This window comes from Phacochoerus africanus, chromosome 12 (genome assembly GCF_016906955.1).
Source record: "Phacochoerus africanus isolate WHEZ1 chromosome 12, ROS_Pafr_v1, whole genome shotgun sequence".
In the NCBI taxonomy this organism is placed as follows: Eukaryota; Metazoa; Chordata; class Mammalia; order Artiodactyla; family Suidae; genus Phacochoerus; species Phacochoerus africanus.
Window position 1 is genome coordinate 65,206,972 of NC_062555.1, and position 24,701 is coordinate 65,231,672.

A 24,701-nucleotide genomic window follows, 5' to 3' on the forward strand; every position below is an offset into this window, starting at 1 on the left:
TGTAAATTTAGTCTGAAATATTTGGAGAGAAAAAGAAACTGCTCTTTAATGACAGTGCTTTTTGAGGAATACGTTTTAGCTTGGATAATGGTTAATCTATCTTGGCATTTTACTAATATGTTTGTAGAATGATATTGTGTAATGTATAATTAAATTACAAGAAAATGAGTGAAATTTTCTTACTTTAGACCCTAATAGGCCAGATTTGGGGAAAAAAGATTTGGATTTAATGAATAGTAATGTGTTGATTTATCTTGTGCTTGTAAATGGGAACTGATATTTATAAAATAGAACATGATGAAATTTAAAATGGTGTAGCATTTAAATGAAGGTTTATGTGAATAGGAGTGGGCTAAGATTGGAAAGCTTGGAAATTGTTCCAGATAAGCAGGGATAAATAAGTTTAGTCATGGATTTTCTGCTTCTTTTTTATAACTTTTAAGAAGATAACACCAAAAAAACCTTGAACTAATTTTCTTCATTGTTCACAAAAAAACCCAAAACAAGGAACAAAAATACTTAATGGCTGGAGTTCCCATTTTGGCGCAGTGGTTAATGAATCCGACTAGGAACCATGAGGTTGTGGGTTCAATCCCTAGCCTTGCTCAGAGAGTTAAGGATCTGGCATTGCTGTGAGCTGTGGTGTATGTTGCAGACTCTGCTTAGATCCCAAGTTGCTGTGGCTCTGGTGTAGGCCGGAGTCTATAGCTCCAGTTAGACCCTAGCCTGGGAACCTCCATATGCTGAGGGAGGTGGCCCTACAAAAGGCAAAAAGACCAAAAAAAAAAAAAAACAAACAAACTTAATGGCTGAATTTATAATTTATGATTGACTTTTTGAAATCCATATTGAATTTGCATTAATAATGGTTTAAAAATTCCAGATGTTTACTACATAAATATTTAGTTATAGAAAAATTGGGTCCACCTGTAGACATTTTAGTCATCTATACTAATATAGTAAAATTTTTACTTGATTCTGTACAGTTTGAAAATTAAAAAAAACATTTTATTAGTTTTACATTTCTAATTATGGATGGCTTATTAGTGAACTGTTTGCAGAATAGAAGAAAACCTGTGTCCTCTGCTCCTCCGGTGGCCTGGCTTTGTTTGAGTGGATTGCTCAGTTAATATTTGTTAAATAGATAAATAACAAGTACTTGCACAGTAGAGTGAGAATTGACTGCAGGGAAGATGTAGGCTTTTTCATGATCTCAAATCATATTCATAAGTTTAAAGGTATTGATTTTGTAACCTGTTGCTTTTGAAAATTAATTTGTATGTCTGAGGGGAATATGGCTGTGACAAAATACTAAAAATTATTTAGTGGCATATTATTGAATTTTGTATTTCTGCAGACATAATTGTTCTTTTTAAAATTTATTTCTTTTTCATTTATCTGCAGGCATAATTGTTAATCGCTCTTCATATTTTCTAAAGAACCAATGTTAAAATTTAATTGTATAAAAATTTTTAGTTGTTTAGGTGAATCTGATAACATAAGTTTTAATTTGCAGATATATCTTGGAAATGTTAAGTATTAATAAGTTGTTGAAGGTTGTTAATAAGATTGTGTGATAAAATCAAATTTCATGGAACATTCCCAGTGTAATAATACATTATCTCATCTGCTTTGGTAAGATTATCAGATTATTTCATTTGTTTATAGGCGTATTCTCCATTCTAAAGGGGAGCTAAGTGAAGATAGACATAAACAATATGAGGAATTTGCTATGTCTTATCAGAAGCTGCTGGCAAATTCTCAATCCTTAGCAGACCTTTTGGATGAAAATATGCCAGATCTTCCTCAAGACAAACCAACACCGGAAGGTAAGATATCCTTAAAAAAAAATATATCATGATTATTTTAGTAAGCACTAATTACTTGTATCTTGTCAGATGTGTATTATTGAATATGGATGGCGTTTTTGTTTGTTTTGCTTTTTAGGGCCACACCTGTGGCATATGAAGGTTCCCAGGCTAGGGGCCCAATCAGAGTTGCAGCTGCCTGCATACACCACAGCCATAGCAACTCGTGATCCAAGCCGCATCTACAACCTGCACCACAGCTCACAGCAATGCTGGGTCACCAACCCACTGAGCGAGGTCAGCGATTGAACCTGGATCCTCATGGATACTAGTTGGATTTGTTTCCATTGTGCCACAATGGGAATTCCAGAAGTTAATTAAACTTTTAGTGTTCTGAATTTAAGAATCTATAATTGTATGTAAAGGTAGACTCAGTGTGTATGTGTGTGTGTTTGTAAATATATCTGGCTTTCCACCCTCTACTGAAATATCTGTATTTCTTCATGGTTCTTTACCCTCTTTCCAGTTATTTATCAATTGACCATTTGAGGCAGTCTGCATTATACCAAGTTTTATTTCAAAAGGAGGATGGTTCTTAAGGGCTTATGGTCTACTTTTGAAGATAACTGTGATATAAGTAGTACAGAGGGTTGGGAGTCTTAAAAAAATTCTTTGTGAGGGAGGTGGGAGCTTTTAGGACTTTTAAGTTTTAGGAATGGCCAGGCTTACATATTTCTTATTTTGGTTTTAAGATTCATGAAGGAAGGCCTAATATATTAAATGGCTACTTAATCTCATATCCATTGCTTAAAACATTTAAGAGAAGAGCTTCTTTATCCTAGGTTTTACTCCAGTCTGTTTGGTTTAGAGCTTTACTTAAAACAGAGTTTGTGATCTGATGGTAAAGATGGTTACATAAATAGTCCAGAGTGCTTGTTGATTGAAGAAGCTTCTTTCAATTGAAACACTCAAGATTCATTTATTTTAATTCCATGTGATTGGTTTTATTGTAGAGCATGGGCCTGGAATTGACATATTTACACCTGGTAAACCTGGAGAATATGACCTGGAAGGTGGTATATGGGAAGACGAAGATGCTCGGAATTTTTATGAGAACCTCATTGATTTGAAAGCTTTTGTTCCAGCCATCTTATTTAAAGATAATGAAAAAAGTTGTCTGAATAAAGAGTCCAACAAGGATGATTCCAAAGGTAATTCTGGAGGACAGATTTTTTATTAAGTGCAATAAAAATTAGTTCAAAATAATATTTGTAAAAAAATTTTTTTTAGGAGTTCCCATTGTGGCGCAGTGGTTAACGAATCCGACTAGGCACCATGAGGTTGCAGGTTTGATCCCTGGCCTCGCTCAGTGGGTTGAGGATCCAGCATTGCCGTGAGCTGTGGTGTAGGTCGCAGACGCGGCTCGGATCCCGTGTTGCTGTGGCTCTGGCGTAGGCTGGCAGCTACAGCTCCGATTGGACCCCTAGCCTGGGAACCTCCATGTGCCGTGGGAGCGGCTCAAGAAAAAGACAAAAAAAAAAAAGTTTTTTTTTAGCTACTAGTTATGTAATACTAACTTTGAGTCATTTGGTTTATAAAATGAATGACAGAATAATATGGAATGGAGCATGAAAGATTGATAAACATTTAAATTAATGTGAAACAATTTGAAAATGTTTATTTATAATGTGATTAATTCATGTGAAATCTTGGTAAGATCTGCATTTCCCCCAGTTGGATTGTTAGGGAAGGAAGCTCTTTCTAGGCTAGATAATCCTTAACTCTTTGTGAGGAAGTTACTTTAGAGAAGTCAGAAGCTTTGTGATCATTAATAGAGTGGGGGTCCTGAACACCAGTTACATATTTTCTAAAGGGAATTCTGCCAAATTGTAGAAGTGAACAAGAGGATATCCATCCATTTTCCTTTTGCTATGTCTTAATAACAATCAGTCTTTCCCTCTCCTCTTTACTGGATCCTTTAAAAAACAAATCAAAGCAAATCGTGAGTACTCAGAAACCCCCTGGGCCTCCTGTCCTTTTCCAGCTACTGTCCTATCTCTTTGTTAAGCATTCCTCCTGAGGAAATTGGCTGTATCTGGATTCTTTACTTTCTTGTCTCCTCATTCTTGAGTGTACTGTAATCTCGCTTCAGCCCTACCTTTACCTGAAACCGCTTTTGCCTAAATTTCCAGTCACCTTCGTGTCACTATGTCATGTGGGCAGCTTCCAGTCTTTGTCTTGTTGGATCTCTAAAACCATTCAACTCAACTTGCTGCTTTCCTCTTGGAGCATTTCTTTTCCCCATGGCTTTTGTGGTACCAAACCTTCCTGGATTTTCTTGTTCTTATCTTGGGCTTCCACTTTCATTTGCTCTTTTGGCTGTCAGTGTTTCTCAGAGTTAGATGGAAGAGAAGGGCGTAGTCTGTTTAGTAACCAAGTCTGCTTATGGTTAATCCAACCTCTTAGATATATCTCAGATTTGATTTATCTTTATTGCTACTTTTCTAATCTAAACCATCTCACCTCTTAGCCTGGGCTACTGTATATAGATCTCCCTCTGCTTATGATGGGGTTATATCCCAAAATACCCATTGTAAGTTTGAAATACCCCAACCCTCCAAACACCATAGCATGGCCTAGCCTCCCTTACAGGGCTCAGAACACATTACCCTTACTTTGTCTCTCCATTTTAGCCTCTGCAGTAGGCCAGTCTTCTTGCCTCTTGGCCTTCGTACGTTGCTGTTTTCTCTCCTCACCATATCCTACTTGACTCCTTCATGCATTCTAGTTTGATTCCCTCAGTAGAGTGTACATGTCTTCGGCGCAGGGTCACATCTTAAGTTCTTCTAGGAACGTTCAACAGCTAATCAGTAAATGCTGGATTTTTGATAGACATCAGGGAATGCTGGGGAGTGAATGTTTGCTCCATATACACAGAAGTTTTGTCTGTTACAAAGTTATATCCTTAGTGCCTAGCATGTAGTAGGAATTTAAATATTGACTGGGGAGTTCCTGCTGTGGTACAATGGAATTGGCAGGCTTCCTGGAGTGCCTGGACACGGATTTAATCCCGGCCTGGCACTGGGGGTGAAGGAATCTGGCATTGCTACATCTGTGGCATAGGTTGTAACTGCAGCTTGGATCTGATCACTGGTCTGGAACTCCATATGCCATGAGGCAGCCAAAAAAGGAAAAAAAAATGTTGTTTGAATGAAAGGATGAATAAATGAGAAAATGGTCTGTCTCCATTTAGAGGTAGCAAAGCCAAACCATACTAGAGCTTTGATTCTTCCAAATACGTTATGGCATCCTGTATCAGTAAAACATTTCCACTTTCAGTGCAGAGATTATGAGATCAGGAACTGTCAGAGAAGATGGGGCTGAGAAATGTAATGCATTTGACCCTTGAACAAGGTGGGGGTTGGGGCGCCACCCTCTGTGCAGTGGAAAATCTGAGCACAATTTACAGTCAGTCCTGTAGTTGGCTGTGCACATTCATAATTCTGCATGCCAGTGAATTCACCCAGACTGTGGATCATGTGGTACCGTGGTGTTTGCTGTTGAGAAAAATCTGTGTGTAGGTGGCCATGGGCAGTTCAAACCTGTGTTATTCCAAGGGTCAACTGGAATTTTAGTCATTTATGCTGTAATTCTACCACTCTTTTAAGCATAAATTCTTGAACTTGGGTTTTCTAGCTTTTTACTTAGGAAGATTTTCAAACACAAATGTAAGGCTAGTAGAGTAAACTGGCAGTTACCTATCACCCAGCAACAGTTATCAACACTGCCAATCTTGCTGAAATCCAGTTCAGTTCTTTCTTTTTTATCTACAATTTCTGGCAACTCGAAGTTTTTGGTTGCCTCTAACTCCTGGTATCTAATTATAAGGATGTTTCCTTAATTGGTCTTTCTCCATCTAGTCTTTCTATGTCTACATCTAGTCTGCATATTTTTAGTAGATTAATTTTCAAATCATATCACATTACAGTTTTATCTCTTGCCCTAGACCACCCACCAAAGACATACTCTGTCAAAGACAAAGTCTGAATTCCTCAACTTGAGAGTTTTAGATCCTTCTTAATTTGAGTCCACTTGATCTAGTCAGCTTTATTTTCTCCCATCTTTATCACAAATCCTCATGCTATGTATGTCTTTATTCATCAGTCTCTCCATCCATTCATTTCTTCAGTGAACAGACGGCATACCGAAAAGACGTCATGGTCTTTGCTCTTAGTGAGCATAATGTATTTTTAAAACTCTGAATGTATTAAATCTCTTGCCAGGTGTAAGTGTAGATTCTAGTGTAGACAAATGATGCAGATTTTGTGAATCCTTCTGTACTTTTTGCAGCAGGATTTCAGTATGAGTTTTAATTTAGAGATATTTTTTGATTTTTAAACAGAGGCAAAAGAACCTAAGGATAATAAGGAGATACCAAATCCTGATGATTTGGAGCTTGAGTTGGAGAACCTAGAAATTAATGATGATCCGTTGGAGTTAGAGGGTGGAGATGAAGCTGAAGATCTTACGAAGAAACTTCTTGATGAACAAGGTAAAAAACTTCTGCCAAAATTTTCGATTTTTGATTATTTTTTATACACAAAGCTCTTGCCTGTGTATATCATCTGTGATAATCTTATCTGTCTTTATAATTGAGTAATGTATTTAGTGCTGAAAATAGCACATTGTTAATTTTTTCCTGAGTACTTCCTATCAGGTTTCTTTATTAGTTAGGAGTCTATTAGAAGTCTACCTTCTGTCAGTATTGCTTTTCTCTCTGTGGACTTAATTGTTTACTACTGCCGAGGCTCTCTCCACATCATGAAGAAGGGAGGGGCATGGCAGGAGGCTGCGCCTGGCTCGGACCAGCTAGTGACATCCGAGGAAAATGGGGGTTCTCTCCCACTGTCTGTGTATAAACAGCAAGGAGGGACTTGGCTAGTTCTGTGTCGTGTTGACTGTGGCTGAGAGCAAGAGTGGTGTCTGGGCTGCCCCATCAGAGTGCCAAGGATCACCTTCCAGGTGATCGCACTGTTGTTTGAAGACATGGGAGAAGGGGTGCTTGACAGATGAAAATAACAGATGTACTCTAGAACCACGTGCAACTTAGGATTTAGATTTTGTACTTCATGTAAAATGTTGCCTTTTTTTTTTTTGGTCTTTTGGTTTTTTTAGGGCTGCACTCATGGCGTATGGAGGTTCCCAGGCTAGGAGTCTGATCAAAGCTACGTCTTCTGGCCTACACCACAGCCACAGCTACTCGGGATCCAAGCCACATCTGCCACCTACACCACAGCTCACAGCAATGCTAGATCCTTAACCCACTGAGCGAGGCCAGGGATTGAATCCGCATCATCATTGATGGTAGTTGGTTTCGCTAACCACTGAGCCACGATGGGAACTCCAAGTTTGCCTTTTTATAGCTGATCACTGAAAGACGGTAGTGATATAGGGTTCTGATTCTAGAGATACTCAAACATTCCAGGGTAATATCTCAAAAAAAATGCTTTATTTTTTCATAAGTGAGAAAAGTGCTCTAGATTATCTATGTCATAAATAACTTATTATTGGATGTTTGCATTCTTATATTGTCTGTGTATTTTTAAAACCTATTTAAAAACTAATTTTATGTTAGAACAAGAGGATGAAGAAGCCAGCACTGGATCTCATCTCAAGCTCATAGTTGATGCTTTCCTCCAGCAATTGCCCAACTGTGTCAACCGTGATCTCATAGACAAGGTATGCTTTTCGGTAACTTTGACAAGTGCATAGACCTTGTAGGATTGCTCTAATTACAAATGACTGTGGTTTTTGAACTGCTTTGGCCATAGATGAACCATTTCTTCAAATGGGATCTTATATGGGAATCCAAAATTAAACACATACAATTGGAGCCAATTTGTAGATGTTTGGGGGTGGAACTTATTTTGCCGGCCATATGCCATGGGTGTGGCCTTAAAGAAAGACACAAGACCAAAAAAATAAAATAAAATAAAAAGAATCTCTTTGCTGAATCCATAAAAATTAGTGATTTTTATTTCATTTCAACCTTTTTTTTTTGTCTTTTTGCCTTTCCTAGGGCCGCTCCCGTGGCATGTGGAGGTTCCCAGGCTAGGAGTCTAATCGGAGCTGTAGCTGCCGGCCTACGCCACAGCCACAGCAACATAGGATCTGAGCCGCGTCTGCGACCTACACCACAGCCCACGGCAATGCCGGATCCTTAACCCACTGAGCGAGGCCAGGGATCGAACCCTCAACCTCATGGTTCCTAGTCGGATTCGTTAACCACTGAGCCACGACGGGAACTCCTTCATTTCAACCTTTGAGTACACTTTTTAATCTGATGAAATGTGAAGCATGTGTACTGTCTCAGGTGGTCTAAAAAAGCCATGTGTGTGATTGACTTGCAAGCTAAACTAGTTGCTTTTTACATAGAATACCATTTTTGAAAGAACTGATGAATGGTGTAGTTACTCAAACTTGGGTATGGAGTTCCCGTAGTACCCATGAAAACTTGGGTTCAATCCCTGGCTTGGGTTCAATCCCTGGCTTCGTTCAGATCCCACGTTGCTGTGGTTGTGGCTGTGGCTGGCAGCTATAGTGTCAGTTCGACCCCTAGCCTTGGAACTTACATATACTGCACATGCAGCCCTAAAAAGCGAAAAAAAAGAAGAAAAGAAAAAAGAAACCTTGGGTATTTAGCAGCCATTTTTCTAACATAAAATGAGCCTCTCATTTCAAGGGAAACAGAAGTATTTACTGCCAGTTTATGATTTGAGTTTCCAACAAAAATTAGAATTTTGGCATACTTACTTAGGTCCACCACCTGTAAGTTTGACAGCTTTCCAGTTCTTTTCTGAAGAGACTTCAGTGATGAGACTTTTCTAGTAAGATTGGTGGTGATATTAAATAATATAATTAAAAATATTATGTAAGTGTTTGAAAGATCTGCAAAGCTCAGTGAACCATTGTTCTCAGTGAGCAATACACAAGTCAACAAAATTTTGCTTGGGTATTAAAAATCCACTCTGAGTTCAAGATGAAACATTGGATTTTAATCTAATAGAGCATGAAAAGTTCATTGACATGGCTTCAGATTTCACTTTGTGGACTAATGGTTAAGAAGCCCACTTGTCAAGTTTTGGTAAAATATCAAAGAATATCTACTTAAGATTACTGAAAAGGATATTAAAATACACCTCCCTTTTCAACTCCATATATGTGTGAAACTGGGGGTTCTTCATATGCTTCATCCTAAACAACACATCACACTAAGTTGAATGCATAATTGGTATGAGAATCCAGCCATCTTCTGAGTGCCATTCTTGTCATTTTTTTTAATTAAAAAAAATTTCTACAAAATGTTAACAACTAATAAGTTTATTGTTTTGTTTTTTCTTTCTTTCTTTCTTTCTTTTTTTTTTTTTTTGGCTATTTCTTGGGCCGCTCCTGCAGCATATGGAGGTTCCCAGGCTAGGGGTCGAATAGGAGCTGTACTGCTGGCCTACACCAGAGCCACAGCAACATGGGATCTGAGCTGCGTCTGCGACCCACACCACAGCTCACGGCAACGCCAGATCCTTAACCCACTGAGCAAGGCCAGAGATCGAACCCGCAGCCTCTTGGTTCTTAGTTGGATTCGTTAACCACTGTGCCACGACAGGAACTCCAGTTTTTTCTTTTTCAACTGAACCCAATGCATGTAGAAATTCCCAGCATATGGAAGTTTCTGGGCCAGGGATTGAGTCTGAGCTGCAGCTGCAACCTGTGCCACAGCTGTGGCAATGCTGGATCCTTAATCCACTGTGCTACAGCGGAATTCCCTATTGGTATTTACTCCCCCACTCTTTTTAAAATTTATTTTTATTTTTATGGCCGCACCCATGGCATGTAGAACTTCCCAGGCCAGGGACTGCATCCGAGACTCAGCTGTGACCTACTCTGTAGCTGCAGCAGCCTCCAGATCCCTTAACCTACCTACTGTGTTGGGCTGGGGATTGAAACGCCTCTGCAGTGACTCAAGCTGCTGCAGGTGGATTCTTAACCCATTGTGGCACAGAGGGGACTCCGATATTGTTTTTTTTTTTTTTTCCCTTCCCTGGAAGTTCCCTGACTCAGGGTTGAATCAGAGTTTGAGCTGGCATACACCATAGCCAAAGCAATGCCAGATCTGAGATGCATCTGTGACCTATGCAACAACTTGCAGCAATGCTAGATCCTTAACCCACTGAGCGAGGCCAGGGATTGAACCTGCATTCTCATGGATACTATTTGGGTTCTTAACCCACTGAGCCACAATGGGGACTCCCCTGCTTACTGGTATTTTAAGTGAATTAATATTTTAAAAATTTCTCAGTTTTAACTTCTAAAACAGTAAATGCTGATAAACATATTAGCCCACATAAAGTTAGTTCTTAAGAGTTGTAAAGGACTCTTGAAAGTCAAAGTTTGAAAATCATTGCATTAGGCCAGTTTTTAGTTAAGATGTAATATAATCTTTTATCTCCCCACACCCCATAATGTTTTGATGGTTCCCTATAAAGAACTATAGATATTAGATTGTTTTTTGACCTTCAGCTTGTTAGCTTTTTTACAAATAATTTAATTTGTATTTCAGTACCTATTCATGTAATTAGATAGGCTTGGATCCACATTGGGTAATCACTAGAAGTGATTAGGTCGTTGTATAGTTTTCAAAAACTTAGTAATTATAGCATTTCTTTCTGGTTTTTGTTTTTGTTTTAAATGGCTGCACCCATGGCATATGGAAGTTCCTGGGCCAGGGACTGAATGTCAGTCATAGCTACGGCGGTGCTGGATCCTGTAACCCAACTGGATCCTTTAGTCCACTGCACGGTGCCAGGCGTTACCTCTGGAGTGACCTGAGCTGCCTCAGTCGAATTCCTAAGCCATTGCACCACAGTGGAAACTCCTATTTCTGTTTTCTTTAGAGTCTCTTTTTTTCTTTCTTCTGTAGAATAGAGCAGAAACTACCTCTTAAACAGTTGCTTATTTTTTTAATGTTGGGATATGACAGTCTTTCCCCTGCTCAATTTTCATATGTTCATTGGCTGGAAACAGGATGAGAGAGATACCTTGACATGCCTGTGGGCACCCCTTCAACCTCCTTTGAGTGCCGTACTGAAAGTTGAATGGGAAGATCAGGTGTGAATCTGTATTGGAAAATATCCTGCAGCACCCAGTTCAGTATTAAGAGCTCTTACCAGTAATGACCACATAATAAATTCTGGATGAGCTCTTGGAGGTTCAGATGGAAAACAGGATGCTATACTTACCCTTCCCTATTGGACCCCAGTGAGTTCCTCTGGGAGTCAGCTTCCTCATGAAAGAAATTATTCCATGTATATTGGCAACGCTTCACATGGCTTAAGAGGGAAAAGTAGTTGAGAAGTAGAAAAATCTAAGAATTATTTTGAATTCAATAATTATGTAATAATATATAATGCACAGTGAAGATTTATTTTAGGTGATTTTCTGCAAGTAATGTCATTGGTGGTGATGCTTATTTCTATGTGCATTTGATGATCAGAAGAATTTATTTTTACTTAATAAAATAAAAAACGATTGTTGAATAGTCTTTGATTTACTGAAAACGTTTTGAAACAAGTTTTCAAAAAACTGCTTGTTGAGTTTTAAGCAGGCAGCAATTGTAACCTGGCAGACAGACACCACCACAGTGATTCCTTTGTTTTTGTTTCTCTCTAAAGGGCAGGACTGGTTAAATCTGAGAATTAATGTACATGTGAAACATTTTTTCTTTTTGATTTTCTCAAACTTATGAATTCTGGTAGTTTTTCTCACTCAGGTAGTCTTTTATTCATTTATTCTACACATTTATCGAGCTATTACTGTGTCTACCAGGCATTGACATGTTTTACGAACTCCTAGTTTTTGCAGAATTTTGAGCATTATGTTTTTTTCCCATCTAACTGACCTTTGATTACTGTGGTAGGAAAAGTGTTTATTGCCTTCTCTGTTTTTATAAAATTTATTTCATGGGTCATGTAAAGTATGTTTGTATTTTAAAGGATAATGTTCTAAAATATCTATTGAAGTACATTTTGTTTTTGGTTTCCTAATTTATGATGAAATAGGCCATTACTAACCATTATAATTTTTTAAAATGTTGATTTGAGTGGTTTGTGTGTGAAGTTTTCCAGTGTTAACCAGTTTTCTGAGTATATGACCTTTGGGATTTTTATTATACGAGTCTAGAATTTTTCTTTTTTTCTTTTTTTTTGGCCATAACTGGGGCATGTGGAAGTTTCTGGGTCAGGAATTGAAGCTGTGCCATAGCACTGACCCAAGCTGCTGCAGTGACAATGTTGTACCACAAGAGAACTCCTGGAATTTTTCAATGTTTGATATGGGTGAATTGCTTGAAGGAACTTTAGTGTACTTTCAGATTTTCTTTGTTATTCTGATTAGTTATAATAAGCTTTAATGTTATAAACGTTAATGTTATTATACTCCTTTACAAGCAGAAGAAAAAATTTAAATTGGTTTTAGTCTTTTGACTAATACTCATATAAAGTTTCAGTCTTGGGGAGTATTTTCAATGTGAGTTAGCTTCGTAGGTTTGAATCTAATCAACACTAGTTGTGCCATTTATTTCATCAAAAGTTTTAACCAAATGGGAAGTGTTTCAGTGAGCGCGTTACTCAGCAGTTGAAATCCTTTGTAGTTCAGGAAAGTCTGAGGATCTTTTTATTTGCATCTGATCCTTAAATCTACCTAAAGATGTGATTAATGATAAAATAATCATGTGAACCTATAGAAGGAAAATTTTTCTTTTTCTTTTTAGGGCCGCACATGCAGCATGTGGAAGTGCACAGGCTAGGGGTCACATTGGAGCTACAGCTACCGGCCTGCACCACAGCCACAGCACCATGGGATTCGAGCTGCATCTGCGACCTACACCACAGCTCATGGCAACTCTGGATCCTTAACCCACCTAGTGAGGCCAGGAAATTGAACCTGCATCCTCATGGATACTAGTCAGATTCGTTTGCGCTGAGCCACAATGGGAACTCATAGAAGGAAATATGTAAGATACTCCAAAGGATATTTGATAATAGTTTATTCCTTTTTAAAGTGTAATTTAAACTTATTTTCTTAAACCATGTATATTGAAAATCTTTTTAATGGTCAAAAAATACATATACCTGTATTTTAAAAAGCAGTTACTATATAATTGTAATGTATACATGTAAGGATAACCTGACCCCCTTGCTGTACAGTGGGAAAATAAAAAAAAAAAGAAAAAAAAAAAAAGCAGTTACTCGGAGTTCCCATCATGGCTCAGCGGAAACAAATCTGCCTAGTATCCATGAGGATGTGGGTTCAATCCCTGGCCTTGCTCAGTGGGTTAAGGATCCAGTGTTGCTGTGAGGTGTGGTATAGGTTATAGATGCAGTCTGGATTCTTTGTTGCTGTGGCTCTGGTGTAGGCTGGCAGTTATAGCTCTGATTTGACCCTCAGCCTGGAAACTTCCTTGTGCCAAGGGTGCGGTCCTAAAAAAAAAAAAAAAATGGGGGGGGGGCAAAAAAAGCAAACCAAAAAACCCCCTATTATTCATAGTTTTGTTTTTAGTGGCTTCCCAGAACATATACTTCTCCTAGCTTTTCTTCTACACCTGTATTAGATTGTTAGACATATTTGTGAGATATCGAACCCATTTTTTTTTTTTTTGGTCTTTTTGCTATTTCTTGGGCCGCTCCCTCGGCATATGGAGGTTCCCAGGCTAGGGGTCCAATCGGAGCTATAGCCACTGGCCTACGCCAGAGCCACAGCAATGCGGGATCCGAGCCTCGTCTGCAACCTACACCACAGCTCACGGCAACGCCGGATCGTTAACCCACTGAGCAAGGGCAGGGACTGAACCCGCAACCTCATGGTTCTTAGTCGGATTCGTTAACCACTGCACCACGACGGGAACTCCTGAACCCATTTTTATAGTTAAAATATAGAATAGTGGATTGCTCTATTAAATAACAATTGTGAGTATTTACTGTAGTCCTTTGAGGTGGCTTCTGTAATTTTTCAGAACTGACTGTTGGCAATAAACCTTTTTAGTCAGTGTTTAGGCACTTTTACATGATTCTGGGGATAATCTGTGTCTAGTTTCTCGTAACTAGTTCATTTTTATTCCTTTTTGGTTATCCTTATTAGCATTAGTAGATTCCTGGCTCCTGGCTTCTTTCTACTTTGTAACAGTCTGTCAAAATTTTCCTGATTTCCCATCGTGGCCCAGCATAATGAACCTGACTTGTATCCATGAGGATGTGGGTTTGATCCCTGACCTTGCTCAGTGGGTTCTCAGTGGGTTCGGCACTGCTATGAACTGTGCTGTAGATCACAGACGCAGCTTGGATCCTGAGTTGCTGTGGCCGTGGCATAGGCCTGCTGCTGTACCTCTGATTCAACCCCTGGCCTGGAAACTTCCATATGCTGTGGGTGTGGCCCTAAAAATACAAGAAAAACAAAACACCCAAAAAATTTTCCTGATGCTAATGTTGATTTATTTGACTTTGATGAGATCAAAGGCATTGATTACATATATTCGTTTGCCAAACATGTCATGATAGGTCTTCAGTCTACCCACTTAAGTTCTATTTCTAACACTAGGTTGCAATTAAAAGGTTTATGAAATGTATTTTGAGCTATATAAGGAAGAGGAGTTTACGCTTTGTGATCTTTAAAGTTTGGGATATGCTTATAATACTAATGTCTTAGAACCATTGTGAAGTGTTTGGGAACTGTTAGAAATCCATTGTCGCATTCAAGGTTCTACTTTCAGTAGCCAAATTGAGAATTTTTTTCTTTTTTTTTTTTTTAAGAAAAAAGTTTGCTTTTTCTCCTATAGGCAGCAATGGATTTTTGCATGAACATGAACACGAAAGCAAATAGGAAGAAATTGGTGCGGGCACTCTTTATAGTTCCCAGACAAAGGTAGGTTAAAAAAAAGAGTAATTTCTTAGTGTTTTAACTTTGCAGTGATGATTGTAAGACCTATGTTCTTATTTAATTATCTCTTTAAAAATATCCCTTGTCAACAGAGGTTATTATCATTGTTAGCATATTTTCTAGAGCTTGTTTCTCATTGATTTTTATCCACTTATTTCATTAGCTTTAGTGGAAATATTTCTTTTGATGCTTTCTTACTATTTTAAGAGAAAAAGTTTAAGAATAATACAAACAAATTAGAAGTAGTTGGAATCTGCTAGAAACATAGTAGTAGGAAGTGACAGTTTATGGTTTGAGAGGAGAGGAAAAAAGATAAAAGTACTTAAAATGCAAAGCATTTTGGAGCCTTGAAGAAGAGTCTACATAGTCTTATGTACCTGAAATATATAAATATAATAATTTAGGTTTCTTATAGTCAGGTGGAGTGATCGGGAAGGGTTTTATTCATTTACTAAGGTTCTACCATGTACTAGGATTAGTTCTGGAGATAGAGACAGTGGTGAACAAGACAGATTCAGTTCTTCCATATTCACACAGCTTATGGTTTGGAGAAGAAGAAAGGCAGAATTCTAAGGGCAGTTACTAAGAAGAATCACAGCATGCTTTGGAGTATACAACAAGTGGAACTTAATGATTTAGTCTCAGGAGTCAGAGAAGGCTGCCTTGAGCAGGATCATTGAATCTGAGTCCTGAAAAAGGAAGGAGCTAGGTGAGGGATGGGTGAGGAAAGAGAATGGAGAGAGCCTTTTGATGGAGGCAGTAGTACTTGCAAAGAACTAGAGACAGGAAAGGTCATGCGTCGTACTGTTGCAAAAAACCTCTTTCTTGGCTTCCCTGGACGTTGTTGTCTAGACTAAGCTGCAGGAACGAGACCATGTTTACTTTTTTATCCTTAGCACTTACCACAGTGTTTAACAGAAGGTGATAAAATTATGTAACATGATATATAATACCCTTTCTTATCTAGCCCCTTTTCAACTTCTTTGGTCTTCATTCTAGCCACTCTTCTTGCAGAATCTTGATTCGTAATGATTTCTTGAATACCCTTTGCTCTCTACTTCTAAGCCTCTGGTTTCTGCTCTGTATGGGATATCCTGTATTTTTCCACTGAAATTCTCTGGCTTAGTCTTGAATGCAGTCTGAGTTAGCCTTTCTGAACAGCAATCCTTATTTCCCTCATGTGTATATAGGTGTTCTTTATAGCTTTCACATAGTATTTTCATACATACAAAGAATTAGGCACATTACATTAGGCATATGAGGTATAGCCCAGTGTTGCTTTGCTGCCTGTATTCCTGTGGAGCTGTAAGAACTATCAGCCCTTTGAAAGAGGACTAGCTGTTTTTATTTTGGGCATCTCCAACATCAGGTGTAGTGTTTGGTACACAGTGAGTGCTTGAAAATACTTGATGAATTAATATTGGTCATAAGCAAATACAAAATTTTATTAAAAAATAAGTACTGCATTCACAGGATTCAAATCCCTAAAATGTAAAAAAAGCATTCTGCTGAAAAGTATTCTTCCTGATCCTGTCTCCTCACCCTCCCAGTTCCTGTGTTTCCCAATAGGAGACAACTGGAGTTCCCATCGTGGCTCAGTGGTTAACGAATCCGACTAGGAACCAAGAGGTTTCGGGTTCGATCCCTGGCCTCGCTCAGTGGGTTAAGGATCCGCTGTTGCATGAGCTGTAGTGTAGGTTGCAGACTCGCCTCAGATCCCGCGTTCCTGTGGCTCTGGCATAGATCAGCGGCCACAGTTCTGGTTAGACCCCTAGCCTGGGAACTTCCATATGCCTCGGGTGCGGCCCTAGAAAAGACAAAAAAACAAAAACAAAAACAAAACCCAATAGGAGACGACTGTCCTGATGTTTGCCTGTCCTTCCAGAGTTTCTTTTGCATGTTCAAGAACATACAGTTATAGATTCTTATATTTCCTGTTTTTTTGCATAAGGGTAACTTATTGTACTCATTGTTCTGACTGTACTGTTTTCACTTAACAGTATATCTTGGAAATCTTTTTATTATCAGTACATAAAGATTTCCCTTGCCCCCTTTTTTTTTCTCTTTTTTTTCTTTTTAGGGCCCCACCTGCGGCATATGGAAGTTCCTAGGCTGGGGGTTGAGTCAGAGCTATAGCTGCCGGCCTACACCACAGCCACAGCAACCCCAGGTCCTTAAACCATTGAGCAAGGCCAGGGCTTGAACCCACGTCCTCATGGATATTAGTCGGGTTTGTTACCGTGGCACCACCATGGGAACTCCCTGTTGTTCTTTTTTTTTTTAAGCTGCGGTATGTCTTTTCATGAATATACTATATTCATATATATGCTTTTAATGCATGTACTTTATATATACTATGTGTATATATCCACACACACACATACCTCTTTGGACATTTCAAACAGTCTTGTATTTGTACTTTTCCTTTCTTTCTCCTCTTTATTATGTTAGCTAGTGGTTTATTTGTTTTAGTTTTTTTCACACTCAATGCACACAAAAACCCACCTTCTAGATTATTTATGTATTCTACTCTTTTACTGTTTTCTTACTCATTTTTTAGCTTTTATATTTATTTTCATCTTTTTTGGTTTCTTTCTTTCATTTTGTTCCTTTTTGGCATTTAATATATTGCTGTCTTCTGACTCTGGTTTTAGCTGAATCTCTTAGTTCTGACATGTGGTGATTCCTTTTTTTAAGTTTTCTAGAGATTCTCCACTTCATTTGTATTTCCTTTGTTATACCTAAGGAGATATTTGAGAGAAGTTTGAAATTTCCAGGTAGTAGGACTGCTTTTTCTTCTGGTTTAGTTAATAATTCATATTTTTATTGCACTGTGGTTAGAGAATCTTGTGTTATTTTTACTTTTTGGAATTTTTTGAAATTTTCTTTGCAAGCTATTATATGGTCACTTTTCATGAACATTCTACAGATGTTTTTTGGGAAAAGCGAAGCCTTCCTCTTTGTGTAGCATCTTCCGCACAACCCCACCCCTCACTGCCTTCAAAGGACATGAATCTTCGTGAACATCTTTATTCTCCTCTACGGCCAGGATTCCCTCCTTTATCCGTTTGACCCATTTATCCAGAGCCAGCCGAGAAAACCAGTATGAATTATCTAATAGTGCCTATGATTGTGAGGACCTGAAGGTTTTATGTGTATTTGTATGTGGTAGAAAACTTAGCTCTCTTGCCTAGTCTGTATGGTTTGGTTTAGGAAGCACTGAACTAGGTTACTGTTAGGATTCGTTACAGCTCTTCTTGAAAAACAAATATCAGCTTTATTGAGATATAATTCCATAATCATAGAGTTCACCCATTTGAAGTACACAGTTGAGTGTTTTAAATACATTCAACTATCACAGTAATAAAATTTTAAAACATTTTCCCCCCCAAAGAATCTTATATTCTATTCTCTCCCTACCCACTCTCTCTCTTGTTCTAAGAAACTACTTCTCTATTTTCAGTTTTATGAATTTTCCCTATTCTGGGTATTTCTTGTAAATGAAATCTTAAAATATGTGGCCTTTGTGCCTGGTTTCTGTCATTCCTTTAGTATACTGTGTTTTAAAGATCATCCACGTTGTAATTCATATTAAAAATTTCCTTCCTTTTTAATGCTGAATAATATTTCATTGTAGTTATACTACATTTTGCTTACCATTTGTCAGTTGATGGGCATTTAGGTTGTTTCCACTTTTTAGTTATTATGAATAATGCTGTTGTGACTCTTTGTGTACAAGTTTTTGGATGGACATAGTTCAGTTCTCTTGGGTTTATGCTTTTGAGTGGAATTGCTGTGTTGCAGGGTAACTCTACATTTAACATTTTAGTTTGTCACAGTGGCTGCACCATTTTACATTCCCAGCAGCAATGTGTGGTTTCAGTTTCTCCATATCTTCACCAGCAGTTGCTGCTGTCCCTCTTGATTACAGCCATCGTAGGGTGAAGTGGAGTCTGTCTTTCTGTGGTTTTGATTTGCGTTTCCCTAAGGGCTAATGATTTTGAGCATCTTTGTGCAGTTTTTGACCACTTGTTTGTCTTCTTTGGAAAGTTATTCAAATCCCATGTTCTCTTTTAAATTATGTTATTTATCTTTTTATTATTGAGTTGTACATATTTTTTATATATTCTTTGTATACGTCCTTTATCACGTAAAATTTGAAGATGTTTTCTTTCCTTCTTTGTGTTGTCTTTCACTTTATTGGTATCATTTGCAGCACAAAGGTTTTAAAAATTGGTTTATTTCATCAAGGTCTGATCTGAAGCAGTGTTTTCACTTTCAGTTACGTTCTTCCTTCTTTAAATAAAAGTAGTGGTTAAAAAATCTCAAAGGGCTGGCTTTATATCTATTAGCCTGTTAATTTGAAGGACTCCACAGAAATGAAATCTACCAGAAATACTCAATTATATATTTACACATGATTCTGTAGTTGATTCATAGTATAACTGTCCACACATATAATTGAAATTGCACATAAAGTGCTTATATCTTACATGTATTTATATATCTACAACCTGGATCAGGATAGAGAATACTCCTAGCACCTCAGAAGGTTCCTCACCTAAGCAAACTTTCAGGTGAAAAGTCAGCCAGAATCAGGGCAAGTACGTAAGAATCTCTTAATTCCTTGTTTTAAAGGTAGATAGACCAGGTATTGGTTTTAGTGACTTTGAAACCGTATGGATTTTGCCACATTTTAGCAGATGGATAGATGTTCAGAATCTTTTTACATGAATGTAGACAGATGAATACTCTTCATTTTAAAAAATGTTATCGAAATATAGTTGATTAACAGTGTTGTGTTAATTTCCACTATATACTTCAGTTATACATAGATATATTCTTTTCCATTATGGTGTATTTACCACAGAATATTGAATATAGTTTGCTAGGCTATACAGTAAGACCTTGTTTATTCATCCTATGCACAGTAGTTTGCCTTAAACAGAGTACTCTTCAGAGGTGACATGTTTCACCTGAAGCTTGAACAGCTTTTCATGATGCTTTTAGGAACATTTGCTAGAGTTTTTGTGAGAAACATTCTAATTGGGCTCTTTCCCCTTGCTAAAAAATGAAAAAATGAGTTTCCTAGAAATCCTTTAATATGTTATACCGCTTGATGGCACTGTTGTACTGGGAACGTGAATGTTGTGGAGAAAGTCGTTGGAGCATTCGGTTGTCTCTTTCAGAGTAAATGATCCCAGTCTTGTTTATTATATTTCATCCTATTTGAATCATCATCTGTTTGAGTGTTTCCCATGAAGAAAAAACCTTTGTATTCTTTAGTTGAACAATAACAGTATTCTTTCAAATTTTTTTTTTCCTAGGCATTTTTTGAGCACAGAGATATAATAGCTTTCAACAGTCGAATTTTTTAAAGAGAGAGAAAAAAGCTGGACATTTCTTTTAAAAAGCTGATTGATTATGGGATAAAAGCCTTTAAAATTCCTTTTTTACCCCTCAGGAACACAAGCGTTTAATTCTGCCTTGTTGTTCTTACTTGTAGTTAGCGACTAGATGTTTATTACTTGATGATCATTAATTGCTTATAGGATACTTAAATGTGTGATTTAGGAGACCTTGAAAGTATAAGCAAGGTTTTATTATTGCTTAAGAAAAAAAGTTCTTTTTCAGTGGTTCACTCATTAACTGTTGGTAAAAGTAATTATTATTCTCTCAGAAGAGTATAAAATTCAGTTTTTAAAGGAAGGACCTATGTTTATGTTCTAGTTCACTTTCAGAAAAGTCAAGTAAAATATATATATATTTTTTCATTTTGTCTTTTTGCCTTTTCTAGGGCCGCTCCTGTGGCATATGGAGGTTCCCAGGCTAGGGGTCTAATCAAAGCTGTAGCCTCTGGCCTACACCAGAGCCACAGCAACGCGGGATCCAAGCCGCGTCTGCAACCTACACCACAGCTCACGGCAACGCCGGATCGTTAACCCACTGAGCAAGGGCAGGGACCGAACCCACAACCTCATGGTTCCTAGTCAGATTCGTTAACCACTGAGCCACGACGGGAACTCCAAAACTCACTTTACTTTTTCAGTGACTAACATTGAAAAAAATACGTAATTTCACACATTTACAACCTAGAGGATCTTATTTTGTGAAGTAATGAACAGTTACACAACTTGAAGATTTAAATAGGGCAGGATGACAGTATCAACTATCCATTTAATTGTAAAAAGTATAGTGGAAAAAAGAATTTTAGGAACTTAGTAGTTTAAGAAGGATTTGGTGAGTTTATTAGTAGAGGATTCTGAGAACATGGAATATCTGACTTTACTTTCATATGACAATTCCAAAAGAAACAGAAACTTGGATTATTAACTACCTGGAAAGATTTAATGAAAAGAGTTAAGATGTTTTAGGGGATCCTTAAACTAATTTTTAAACTCAAACTGTTATATTTGTAATGGATGGGCGGTGGGGGCCCTACTGTGCAGCACAGGGAAATGTGTGTAATTGGGTCACTTTGCTGTACAGCAGAACTTGAAGAAACATTGTAAATCAGCCATACTTGAGGGAGTTCTTGTTGTGGCTCAGTGTTAACGAACTCAACTAGTATCCATGATGACCCATGTTTGATCACTTGCCCCTTCCAGTGGGTTAAGGATCCAGCATTTCTGTGAGATGTGGTGTAGATCACAGGTGCAGCTCAGACCCCGAGTTGTTATGGCTGTGGTGTAGGTCGGCAGCTGCAGCTCCAATTCAACTCCTAGCTTGAGAACTCTTCGATATGCTGTGGTGTGGCCCTAAAAAAAAAAAAAAATCAACTCTACTTTAATAATAATAATAGAGAAAAAAGAATGTTTAAAATAAAATATTTTTAAAACCCCATTTCTTTCTATTATACCAAAAAAAAAAAAATTCCTATGATGAAATTCCCATTGTGGCTCAGCAGCTTAAAAACTTGACTAGTGGAGCTTCTGTCATGGCTCAGCGGTTAACAAACTCCACTAGTATCCATGAGGACCTGGGTTTGATCCCTGGCCTCACTCAGTGGGTTAAGGATCTGATGTTGCTATGAGCTGTGGTGTAGGTCTCAGATGTGGCTTGGATCTGGTGGTTGCTGTGGCTGTGGCTTAGGCTTGAATCTGTAGCTCCAATTCAACCCCTAGCCTGGAAACCATATGCTGTAGGTACGGCCAAGAAAAAACAAAACAAAACAAAAAAAGGGATGAAGAAGATCCAGGTAGAGAACCATGTATAAAATATAAAAAAAAAAAGATTAAAAAGTTTAAGAATGAGGAGTTCCTGCTGTGGTGCAGCGGGATAGTTGGCATATCTCTAGCTCTAGGATGCAGGTTTTATCTGGCCAAGAACAATGGGTTGAAAAATCCAGCATTGCCACAGCTGTGATGTAGATCGCAACTGCCGCTCAGATCCGATTCCTGGCTGGGGAACTCCATGTGCTGCAGGGGGACCAAAGAAGAAAAAAAAAAGTGAAATAAAATTTACGAAAAGTTTAAGAACGAGCAAGATGATGTGCTAGAAATACTTGAAAAACCACTTTAAAACCTCAGTGAAACAGGGAGCTCTTGCTGTGGCTCAGAGGAAGTGAATCTGACTAGCATTCATGGGGGTGTGGGTTTAACCCCAGGTTCGCTCAGTGGGTTAAGGATCTGATGTTGCTGTGAGCTGTTGTGTAGGTTGCAGATGTGATTTATCAGATCCAGTGTTGCTGGGGCTATGGCTTAGGCTGGCAGCTGCAGCTCTGATTTGACCCACCTAGCCTGGGAACTTTCATATGCCATAGGTGCAGTCCTGAAAAAAAAAAGGCAAGTATAGTGGTCAAAGAGGAATACAAAGTTTTTGAGGCTCTTAGGCATGAATTTGAGTACTTTCCTCCTCTTGACTACACCTTTCAACTTTTTTTTCCATTCTACCCTCCTTCACTCCGACCCTTCTCCCAGCCGAGATTTTGTCTGTCCATACTGGGAGTTTTCCAGATCTAATTCTAAGCCTTTCACAGTTGGCAGAGTTTTCTCTGATGATCAGACCATTTTCTGGTACTGTTCTGTAGTATAGTGTTATATACAGGGATATGTAAGACTCGCAGAATTATTTATATCTACTCTTAATGGCTTCCGGTTGTCAGTTTTTGAGCTCTTGTTTTGAACTTTCCTAGTTTTTCACTTCTTTCCTCAACTGTCAGCTCCCATTACTTGCTGCTGTCAGTGGAGCTGCTTTTATTAGTTCCTCACGGCTTCTCATCTTGAGTCTGATCTGCTGAGTGTTGAATCATTGGATAATCAGGTTTTGTAAAATGAAGTCTGTGGCAGGAATGGAAAATATGATTTCAGCTTGTGTGTTGATTCAGATGAGTAATGGTTGCCTCAAGCGCTGGGTTCCAGAGCTGCCTCCAACTTTGATGAGAAAGTGGTCTGATGATGAAAGGGGGGTGACAGCATGAATAATTGCATATTTGCACATATTGTGTTTTGAGGAGTAAGAGTCTCTAGGCCCCTTGGAAGAATCTGGGTGGGTTCTCTAATGGGTAAAATAAGTTAGTGTGTGGGTTTTGTGAATTTTTTTGACTTCTAAGATAGCCTTTTGGTTATTGGCTACCCTTTTACTTTACCTCGAGGTTTCCAAATAGCTTTTTCATGGATAAATGAAGGAAATTGAAAGAATTGTTTTGTACTATTTAAGTTGACTTTAGGTTTGTTTACTCAGTAATTATGCAATTAGAAATTTAAGCCATATTTTCTTCAGTGGTATTTCATATTTAATGAAAATTGCGTACTTGATGAAAATTGCAGGTGTGCAATAAATGCACTGAATGGAAAATACCAGATTATGAATCAACTTTCACAAGGCAAATTGAGTTTCCAAATACTTCATTATGATGGCAACAAGTAGGCATGTCTGTATGATTTTTAGTTTTTATAACCATTTAATGTGTGAATATATCTGAGAAAGTTTTGATTTTAAAATGAGTTTTTTCTGGTTTGCCTTTCCTTTTACACGTATCACATGTAACTTTTGCAGGTTGGATTTGCTACCATTTTATGCAAGATTGGTTGCTACATTACATCCCTGCATGTCTGATGTAGCAGAGGATCTTTGTTCCATGCTGAGGGGGGATTTCAGATTTCATGTATGTATTTAAGCATTTATTTTGTAATATATGTATACTTATAAGTTGAGTGAGGATTCTTTAGTTTAAGAATATGATTATTTTATTGAAGTAAGATAGTTTATTTGAAACTTGATAGTGGTACCACAGTTGAGAATGTATGGATTTCTAAATTTTTAAAGTGTACATTTATTCAATAAAGCTTGAAACTGATAAATTACATTACAGTTTGGAGGTGAGCTGTCACTACTCCTTTGTCGGTACTGTGCTTTTTGCTTGCATTCTCCAAGGTCAAGCAAGCCAGCAGGCCTCACTGGTGTTCCCAGAAGCATAAGCATGGGTGTGACGAATCAGGGCACAGTGCCTGTAGGATGCCCTTTAGGTGTTGGAGGTCCAGTCTTGGGGGCACACAAAGCTGCATAAATGCTCTCTGATCTCAGCAAATGCTGTCATAGCTCATGTTTTTATTGATTCTTGCCTTAAGAATCTTTTTCTTGGGTAGCAGTGAGTTCTTTAAAGGTACCTGGTAAGTTCCAGGATCTGTTGGCAAATAGCTTCCCTCTCTGTCCAGTTTGAGAAATCTTAACAGACTGCCTGTTAGTGGTTCTCCCAAACTCACGTTACCCCATCATCTTGTGGGTACAGACTTGAAAGGAGAAAGATACCTGGAGGTGACTGAAAGTGAACATCAGTGGACTTGGAAAAGACATGAAATGCAAATGTTCATATATGCCAGTGGAAAAATTAAATAACATTGAACTTTATAAAAGCAAGTTGCTTGGAATGCTGATAAATATTTGCTATGCACAATATACACTTTA

The 24,701-nt window shown here is 38.1% G+C and overlaps 1 protein-coding gene across 2 annotated transcripts in view; it reads left to right on the forward strand.

Annotated features, from left to right (window-relative positions):
- UPF2 (UPF2 regulator of nonsense mediated mRNA decay) overlaps positions 1-24,701 on the forward strand; it is a 100,162-nt gene that overhangs the window by 19,513 nt on the left and 55,948 nt on the right. For both annotated transcript variants that reach the window (XM_047754510.1, XM_047754509.1), the window contains exons 4-9: positions 1,669-1,829; positions 2,822-3,019; positions 6,211-6,360; positions 7,444-7,547; positions 14,695-14,780; positions 23,793-23,901. In XM_047754510.1, the coding sequence (XP_047610466.1) occupies positions 1,669-1,829; positions 2,822-3,019; positions 6,211-6,360; positions 7,444-7,547; positions 14,695-14,780; positions 23,793-23,901 (808 nt within the window). The remainder of the gene's footprint in view (positions 1-1,668; positions 1,830-2,821; positions 3,020-6,210; positions 6,361-7,443; positions 7,548-14,694; positions 14,781-23,792; positions 23,902-24,701) is intronic.